We start from the raw sequence: 9,766 nt of genomic DNA on the forward strand, positions 1-9,766 counted from the left end.
TATATTCATACAGCGCATACTTTCAAAGAAAAGTCCTGAAGATCTTCAGAGGATATTCTCAAAACGTCTTTCAGATAAAGTGTATCGTGTGATAATGTTTTCCTTAAAGCTTTTTCTTCATAAAAGCTCAATTTTTTTTATTTAATTTCCTTCAGGTGATTGTACTGGCTAGTCTAAGATTGTGTGTCATTTTCGAGTTTCCAGGCGGTTCAAAAGTTGTCAAAATATATAAACAATGGGATTTGAATGACATATATTAAGCAATAATAAAATAGGTCATTAAATGTATTTTAAAATAGTATATACTTTTTTAAAATTCTAATAAATTAAATTTTCTTGCAGATAGGGTATATGTTGTTGTGGGGCAGACTGTAAATTCTTTCACCTGGCGCAGCGGTGAAGCGATAACACGTCCCCGATGTCAAGCTGCGAGGATCGCGAGATTATCTCGAGATTAGTACATTCCGTGTAAAATTTAATGTAATGACGCGCTTACATATATGCTACTAAATTATACGCACGCTATCGGATGTTGAATTATTGATTTTCGTCGGTACATATATGTACTCACTCGTTGTTCTCTGCCATAGTCTGACGATTGCAATGTGCAGTAGGTTGGCCAGGAGTCTGATTAAAGCAATGTGGATAACCGTAATAACCCCATTTAGCTTTAGGTCGAAGCTTCTTTGCCATATTCAATGTCTCCTCCATAAATATTCTGGCATATTTTTCGAAGCGACGCTTCGCTTCCTTTTTAACGGCGCTTTCGTTCCAAAAGGGATGTCTCTTATGTTCTAGCTTTATAGACAGAGTTTTGTAGGGCTCGAGAGAGGCCCAATTTTGTCGGAAGATAGGTCGCCAGCTCTCAAAGTCTATCACACCAATACCGCTAAACGACCCGTCTGGGATTTGTTTAATCAAGTTCTTTTGGAACATCTCGAGATGTTTTTTCAGATCACCTTCTTGAGGAACACCGCCGTTTCTTACGTTTGTTATGGTCCCTAAAAATACAAGAATTAATTACTTCAGTAATCGAAACAATGTAAAAATTCAAAAAATTCAAAAAGCCAAAATAGCAAAATTAATATTAATAAAAGAAATATTTTCATATCTGGCAGATACCAAGGAAGGACGACAAATTACTTGAAAACTGATAAAACTAAAAATACTCAATTGTATCTAACAGATATGCAAGAAAGTCGATAAATTAAACAAAATATTTTAAATAAATTTGCTTAAACTTATAAATAGATATCTAAAAAAATTATTAAAAAATGCTTTTTTATAGATCCAGCAAACATCAACTAACAGTAAAATAATTGTTAAATGTAAAATAGTTTTCTCACTCAATAATATATATAACTGCAATATAACGTATAATAATTATATAATACGTAATAGTTACATTATTGCGTGGAAAATTATAATTGCGGCAGTTATATCGCCACGACTCGCCGGAAAATCGAATATACATGCATATGCACGCAGCATATATTTGTTCAGCTTGTACACATATGAGTGCACACACAGAGAACAGTGTACACACCTTTTTGGTGTTAACACAGACAATAGACATAGACTTTTTAAATTGATTAGCTTCTTTTGTCTATTGACTATTTACATTCGGGCATTTAAATGGAGTAGAATAAAAGTTTCGTTATTTTGTATTACATCGATAATCATATTAATTCAACTTTTGAACAGTTACAATAATAAATTGCTCTCCAAGAAATTAATCAATTATTTAAAATTGTAAGGACATATAGACATAAATAATAGCGATTAACAACAAGGATTAGCAACACGGAATAATATTTTGTGTGGAAAGACGAGCTTCAAAATCATTGGAATAAACCGCTGAGTTATAATAGTTATACCGAAATTTTTTTATTATTAGGAACCGCTCCCAACATACATCGCCAAATAATTAACAATTATGTTTGCTAGATATTTTTGAATAATTTTATTTAATGATAAAATGCAGTTTTAACTCACCAGTTTTATCGGTCAATAACGCCGGAAACATTCCGGGATCATAAAGGATTGCAATTTCTTCTCCGCGAAACTCATCCATCGTATTTTGATGAATTCCAAAATCCTTGAGATCATCGAATATCACGTTGTACTGATTGCACATAAAGGTAGGCACGTTCCAATAAACGTCAAACTTCCGCGAATTGTTTGACTGGAGAGTCGTTGTGCCCCAGCTGAACAGAAACACGAGGTGATTCGTAAGCGTGGACAATGACACCCATTAGATAAGATATTTTCGGTCTACCGGATCCTTTCAGACGCCTTGTATTTATAATAGAATCTCTAAATTGGATTAGCAACCCTCGTACTAATAACTATGTAACAATGTATTTAATCTAAGAAGACATGACAGAACATTTTAAAATATATTTATAATACAAGTCAATTTAAAAAAATACAACTGTATTTTGGTTTTACCTATTTTCAAGCAATTTGTTATCCTTCTTTGATATCTGCCAGATATTTTCTTACAAATTTTTAAGTATCTCACGATTCTATCTGATAGATACGCAAGAAAGTCGACAAATTATTTAAAAATTAAAAAATAAATTGTTTTTAAACGAATTTCCAAAGGATTAAAAAATATGTAATAATGTTTTGAGCGAGATACCCGAGAAAAGTGGCGGCTGCGACAGACGCGAAGGCAAGGATCAAAGAATATCGAAGTAGCATCGTGATAGCCCGATCCAAGTTTGGAGCAGAATACAAACTTCGACAAAGTCTCTCGTTGATTAATTACAAACTACGTTCAAACGTCTCGGAAGTTTTGCGGTATCGAGACGTCACTAATAATTGATGAGATGGTGCCAAACAATTGGGACTTTTGCGAGAAGAGGGTTTCTTTCACAGTGATCAGACGTTTATGTTGTTAGTACACTAAGCATGCGACTGAATTCCGCTCGATTTCAGACCAGTATTTATTTCACATCGTGCTTCTCATGTCTTCCCCACCTACTCCTGTTCGTCCACGCCTCATAGTGTTATCTGGCTCCGGGTATTGTTCGATGATTCGACGTTTCCGCTTTTTGCACGTTTCCCTCTTCTCGTTTTTTCTCTTTTCTTGCTTATTATTATGCTGCAGTACAAAGGGCACGTGTGCGTCCGCGAGTAACTATATTGCGCTCGATGAGCATCTATCGACATTACCATTAACACGACCTGAGATCGATACAAGCGTGTCTGGTCAGAAACTTTCTGGATGATGTAACACGATGCATTCTCTCGTGAAAGAAACATTATCTTTCTCTTTATTTCCATGATGAAAAACTTTCCGTCACTTTAAAGCGATCAGAGTTAACAAGTAGTTAATAAGATCATGATCAGATGACCACCTCATATACAAGAGGAATTTCTTCGAGGTTTTTGAAGTCGCAAGAAATATTTTATTGTAAGAGAATTGGTAATAAAAAAAGTTTAATTTCAATAAAGGTGCGCTAAGAGATATGTTTTTGCAATTATTTACTGTCATGATATATAAATATTGTATTTGACATACTACATCGTATTTTTGTTATTATCAGAAACAATTCATATACTGCAGAAATTTTAATGAAAAACTAATGACTTTGATAAAACATACTTCTTTTTTATATCGTAAAAATTTTTGTTTATATTTGCATTATTAAAAAATCATAAATAAAAATATAACACACATAAAAATTGCAAGATTCGATTAATAAATTATTCAATTCATAAATATTTATGTATATAAAACGTTACACTACATTCAAACGTTATTATTTAACATATAAATATTACTTTTTTACGATAAAAAAAATTAATGAAAGTATGACAATTTTGTTAGACCATATTATTGGCTTCCTTGTAAGAAAACCACGTCACGTTCGCAAGTATTACAACAAGCCCCTATTTATTGTATCCCTGACTCAGTTTTTCTGATCGTCGTTTAGCCCCATTGCATTAACTAAGGGCCGACGTACGTTCACATCAGTTTCACTAGAAATTTGAATATATTTAGATGTAAATTTCGCGCTGCTAGAAAAAAGCGGCTTTAAACAAGTAATAGTTATGCTCGGCCTATATCTGCCGATCGTCAACGATATCATCCGACTGTTGTATGTAATATTCGTTCAAGGTAGAACGCCATCCGCGTCCTCCTGTCTGTTCAACGTCATTGATCGATCGTTTGTGCACACGACGGGTCTGTAAACTTATCGAAGGACCGTCGTTACTCGGACGTCGCCTCTCTATCTAAAAGCGAAATGTAAATTTTAACCGGTTAATCGCTACGGGTACATCGCCAGGTTTTCTCTGTTATCTTCAAAAAGACCTTGCTCGTCGGCCATGCATGCGATGGTTTACTCACGATGTTCACGATAATGATAAAAAAGATATATTGTTGCGCGATCTTTGTGCCTTGAGAATACAACATATGAAAGAATTCAATTTTTTATCAAGTATTTTCTATTATACATAAAAATAGAAAATTTATAGATAGGTATTTATATGACGTAATTATTCCGCGCGAATTCATGTAAACATCACTGTGAAATAAAACTTGGTGCTTTCGGAATTGCATCGCAATTTTCTGAAAAAGAATTCATGTGTATATAAACACAAATAAGAGAGACGAAAAAACATTTTCAGCAAGATCTTAGTGCTTAGTAATATTAATATGTAAATATTAATATGTAAATATACAAATATAATTATTGTTCTATAATCTATAGACTGCGTCGATTCGATTTGTTGAACTTGAAACACAATCATAAATTGAAATATGTATTGTAATAAGCTTTTTAATTTGTTTTCTTACTGTGAAATAAAAAAAACTTTTCTATCTCTAATAGCGTTTTTCATCATAATTGGTTTGAATCGGAAATCGATTAACCTAGAAGTGCTACTGTAAATTCATCCAAAATCAGAAACCTAAAGTAGAACATGTGACATCATTAATTGACCTCGGATTGATTCAAACTCACTGGAGTAAAAAAACGATATAATTGTAGATACATAAATTTTTTTTTATTGGAGCTATTAATTTCTCAAAATGGAGTTAAAAGAAAAAAATAAAAGAATATACTTAACATTCCAATCAAAGATTTTTCTTTTTGATATTACACAAGACTGATTTCTTTACACGTGTTTCGTATATCTAATCAAAGCTAGAAACGAATCTTGGATTATATATATATCGAGTTTTACAGCCGTTGTATAGATTGTAATAATTACATGAGAAACGTTATTCAGAATATAAATAGTTTATTTATGTGAATATGGACAGGTATGAAGTTAATGAGGGCAAAATACAAATTAGAAATAGTAAGAAAAAATAAAAATCAATTATTTTCAATAAATGTCATTTTATTTTTAACTTGTCTGTCACTCATACTTCGGCATACGTTGTCTAATTAGCCGAGGTGTAAAGGAAAAAAACGGATAAAGAGTTATCTGGCGTCTAAAGGCTTACATGATTGAAAATCGAAAATTCTCGGATGATGCGGGATGGCTTCCCGCATAATTGCTATTAATTGCATAATGCTTATCTACATTTGCTCGAGTTACGCAGATACGTATATACACGTGCGCTGTACAATGCTGCACAATTTTCATTATAGTCCCGATCGTATATAATTCAATCTAGAGTCTTCAAAGGCGCCAATGACGAAATCAAGAGCGATTTTCGAGGAATTGAGTTATTCATTCGAGTGACGATTCTACAAGAAATCTCAAATTCTCTTTGACCATCGCAATTACGTTTATATACTCCTATTGGTAAGAAAGATTAAAGTTGTCCTTATCCCTGTTTAACAACGCTGTCTTTATTGCGTTGCTATATATCCTCTGTTCGCTCATACTTAATCGCTATTTTTTAATCTCTTGTACGAGATCACACATGCAAAAGATGTCCTCTCTCTTTCTCTAAATAGCGATTTTTTTTTTTAACTAGAGTCTACTGGAGCACAAGACCGATCTTGCCAGGTGTCATGCTGGGGCAACGCCAATTGTATAGATAGTATTGAAGATTGCCATCGCCAATCCCGAATTTGAGAGGTTCTAAGAACTCCTTGTTGTCCATGAGATCTAATGCGTTAAACACGTCAAAACCCAACTGGAAACGAAGAACTTGTGTTACGTTTGATTCTTGTTTGAAAAGTGCGATAAATGTAAGAAATAAACTTACGTCACGCGCTGATATTAAGGCATCCATCATTAGTTCGAGCCATGGTGTTGTGGTAGACACATTGTAGAAACTATACGCAGCCTTAAGGGTTTTGTGCGTTTGATGATGCATAATGGAACTCGGTAATGTATAATAGCTCACCATATCGGTGATTTTCCCTTCCTTCTCCACGACGAAGCTGTTAATAATACCAGCTTGCGGCAGAAACCAATGTTCAAACTCTTCGACTGAGAATACTGGAGCGAGATCGAACTTTTCCAGATACTGTAATACAAATATAAATATTAAAAATGAAGAATTACAAGTGAAAATTAAACCGACAAGAACAAATCCTATTTTCGGTCAAAAAAAATTTTGGTTTAACAATACTCAAATATGCAAATACGTTTCAAATCCAATTAACCGTGTTGTCAATGTGCAGTAAGAATATTTTTAAAATTTACATATAAGTTCTATTAAATCAAAATTCCAAAAACAGAAATCTTTCTCTTTTTGATGTTAGAAATGGAGATTACGAATCATCAAATGTGCCGAAAAATTCAGGCTTTATACTTACTTCCGTCAATATCTTATGCGCTTGTGGTATATCTGTGTAAACCAATTTTCTGAAACCCGGTACTTTTGTATTCTCTGGCAGTTTATATAGCTTTAAAGTCCTCTGCATTGTCATGTTGCGAGTAAGATGGGAGAACTTGATGTCGATTAATTTCTTTGGATTTAATGATCGATGCCAGTACCTAAATACATACATGTCAATTAATTAACAATTAGTCAAGCAAAGTTCTCGTATATTTATCTAAACTGACCTGCATGTAGCGATAGGTTTTGGTAAAACGACTCCGGCAGTGTACACGGCCTGAAAGATGCCCTTCAGATTTACTCTCCTTGTAATTTCGCGTATCAATACAGGTGCTACTCTCTTCGATCTCAACTTTTTATGCACACATAGAAAATTGATTTCCACCATTTTCTGAGTACTGAAAACATTTTTACAGCATTATATTGCGAAGTGGGCAATTATGCAAGCGTATTATACCTACTGATTATAGACGCGTAAAGTGGCTGGAATAGCGGAAATAAAACCGACTAGACGTCCGCTCTTGCTCACTCGCACACCACAATGCCATTCTTTGCACCAGCCAGGAGGCTGCAAGGCCCATTTCAAAAAGTTTGGAGGGTAATCAAATCTGAACATAGCATCGTCATCTTCGACATAATTCTCTGAGAGTAACGTATACAGTTCCGATAAAACCAGAGGATCATCTAAATTCAAAGTATCCCACTGAAAATCAGCAGGTAGCGAATATGGCTCTGCTCTAACAGATGTCTTATCAGGCTCAATTGGCTCATTGCGTACAATTTTTTCATCTGGAATCAATAATATAAATTTAGAAAAAATAATATAAAATAAATAAATCTTTATGTGATTTAATAGCTCACCCATTTTTGGTACAGGTTGTGTACTCCAAAATTGATAAGACTTTTGCATTGCTTCCTCCTGAGTTTTGGCAGGTTTTTGTTGTATATTGAATACTTCCATTGCCATTTGGATATCCTTTATAGAGATATTGCATGCGCTAGGCATTTCTTTCTCCTCCTTGTTATTGTTGTGATTTTCACTGGCTGCATGCGCCGCCTCTTTCTTTTTTTTCCGAGCTTCTCTCTTCTTGGAACTATAGTAAAATAATAATAAGTTTGTTAACGCAATACAAGTAACTTGCAATGATAAACAGCTAAAAGATATATTTAATAACTTTAGACATTCAAGACTCAATTATGAGAGATATATATAACAAAAATTTTTTAAATATATAATAAATAACAAAAAATACATAAAAATATAGGAAATATATATTTAATTCACACGTAAATAAACAATTAAATTTTGTGGTCTGTACTCATATCTTACTTTTATAGATAAATGCGCATTTATTTCGGAGATTCTATAATATATGTAACGCAAACTAATTCTAAATGAATACATCTATCGATAAAAATGAAATATAAATATCGATCACAAAGTTCGTTTATTTATACATATGTATATAAAAGTAATAATTAAAAAAGCATAGCGCTACAACTCTTTGGTGTATTGATTAGATATGTCGATGAAACAAATTACATCGCAATGACACGATTACAAGCCATTGACAGGAGAGAGTGACGTAGATCGAAGGAATCGTTCCGAAAAGTATCCAAATCATAATCGATTCGAGAAAGCTCACATTCCACGTCAAATCGCGATCGAAAAATTGCTTTTAAAAAAAACTTAGGAGAATTACGCGGCGCGATCTGTCCACCGGGTATTCGTCAAACGAATATAGGTTAAGACGAGGCGGTGAAGTGCAGAGCAAGTCTCGTTGTAATTGTGTTGCAAACAAATCTGCAATCCCTTGATGATGACGTTTATCCATGACCATACCTCTTATTTCGCGCATCTTTCTCGTGGGCTTCATCCTTCTTGGTTTCTCGCTCCGCGGCCTGACTCTTCTCCTCCATTTTAATATAGATTTTTTTGTCGCGCGGCGTACAGTGACGCTGCTGGAAAATATATCCAGATGGAGCCGATGGAGGAACCAATTCCGCGCATGCGCGATGACACATGCATTAGCAGACGCATCGCGTTATCGCGTACACTCCTTATTTCAGACATCATCTATTCCCTCATATACATTAATACATTTATGAAGTTAGTTATTTATAATATTCGAAATTTAGAAAGTTTGAAAAGAATTATTTAATTAAGATATTTTGCATTTAAAAAGCACATAAGGATGTTCTCTATCTTATTCTTCTTCTTACAAGAAAAATTAATCAAACTATGAATATCATATATTAGTGAAAAATTTTTTAAGAACTTTTTATATTTTTATAATTTTTACGTAAATTTAAAATTTTTTTACAATTTTATAAAAATTTTGAGAAAAATTTTTACTAGAGCAAATTTCGCATTTATATATTTCATATAACTTCATATAACTTAGAGAGCACAAAAAAGAATTCAAAAAGAATTTGTGTCATCAATTTAGAATTCATTTTGAAATACGAAAAGAATTCTTTTTCTGAAAAATTCTGAAAAGAATCTTTTTGCATCTGAAAATGAATTTGAAATTGATGATATACGATTGTAGAGGTTTTCTGGTGCTATCTAGGAATATAAGTGACAATATCATATATTCGACTGCATATATCTAATTAATATATATTTCTATCAAGAGAATTAACATTAATTAATCTCGATTTAATCATTTTTTATCTAGTTCTTTCTCTTATAATTTTTAAAACTGTAAAACTGTAGAAAAGAATAAAAAGTGAGTTAAACAAAAATTAGTTAATCTACTACTTGATAGAATTGAATATAAAACATATAATTCGGTGAACATTATATTCAAATTGTTAAGTATATGTATACATATATCGTATATTGCATAGTTTGTGTTGATAATGCAGTGTCCGTTTATACCGCAGATCGGTTACGATGGTTACAATGTACTCCGTTTATCATGTATAAATAGTATATGAATTACCGCAATTCTATTTCATTCAAATTTGGTTACAATTCATTTTGGTGTAATTCCAACATTCTCG

General features: G+C 33.0%; 2 protein-coding genes across 2 annotated transcripts in view; both read right to left on the reverse strand.

Annotated features, from left to right (window-relative positions):
- Nucleotides 1–2,706, reverse strand: part of LOC105623333 (hyaluronidase-like) — a 5,039-nt gene extending 2,333 nt beyond the window's left edge. The window contains exons 1-3 of the mRNA XM_012204728.1: nucleotides 2,645–2,706; nucleotides 1,996–2,207; nucleotides 572–1,001 (exon numbers count right to left, since the gene is read on the reverse strand). Coding sequence (XP_012060118.1) covers nucleotides 572–1,001; nucleotides 1,996–2,207; nucleotides 2,645–2,706 — 704 coding nt within the window. The remainder of the gene's footprint in view (nucleotides 1–571; nucleotides 1,002–1,995; nucleotides 2,208–2,644) is intronic.
- Nucleotides 2,707–5,947: 3,241 nt separating this feature from the next.
- Nucleotides 5,948–8,677, reverse strand: LOC105623311 (glycylpeptide N-tetradecanoyltransferase 1). The gene is made up of 7 exons (XM_012204708.1): nucleotides 8,601–8,677; nucleotides 7,619–7,851; nucleotides 7,219–7,546; nucleotides 6,985–7,155; nucleotides 6,735–6,915; nucleotides 6,179–6,442; nucleotides 5,948–6,106 (listed from the first exon to the last, which is right to left on the reverse strand). Exons 1-7 carry the CDS (start codon nucleotides 8,675–8,677, stop codon nucleotides 5,948–5,950), a joined length of 1,413 nt encoding a protein of 470 aa, XP_012060098.1.
- Between the last annotated feature and the right edge of the window lie 1,089 nt (nucleotides 8,678–9,766).

Source organism: Atta cephalotes (genome assembly GCF_000143395.1).
Source record: "Atta cephalotes unplaced genomic scaffold scaffold00055, whole genome shotgun sequence".
In the NCBI taxonomy this organism is placed as follows: Eukaryota; Metazoa; Arthropoda; class Insecta; order Hymenoptera; family Formicidae; genus Atta; species Atta cephalotes.

Excerpts from the sequence above, each read along its gene's own strand:
- LOC105623311 (XM_012204708.1), bottom strand. The coding sequence starts at position 8,677 with ATGGAGGAGAAGAGTCAGGCCGCGGAGCGAGAAACCAAGAAGGATGAA. Across the intron at positions 7,852-8,600 it reads AAAGATGCGCGAAATAAGAG|TTCCAAGAAGAGAGAAGCTC; the intron begins GTATGGTCATGG and ends ATTTTACTATAG. Across the intron at positions 7,156-7,218 it reads ACTTTACGCGTCTATAATCA|TACTCAGAAAATGGTGGAAA; the intron begins GTAGGTATAATA and ends AAATGTTTTCAG.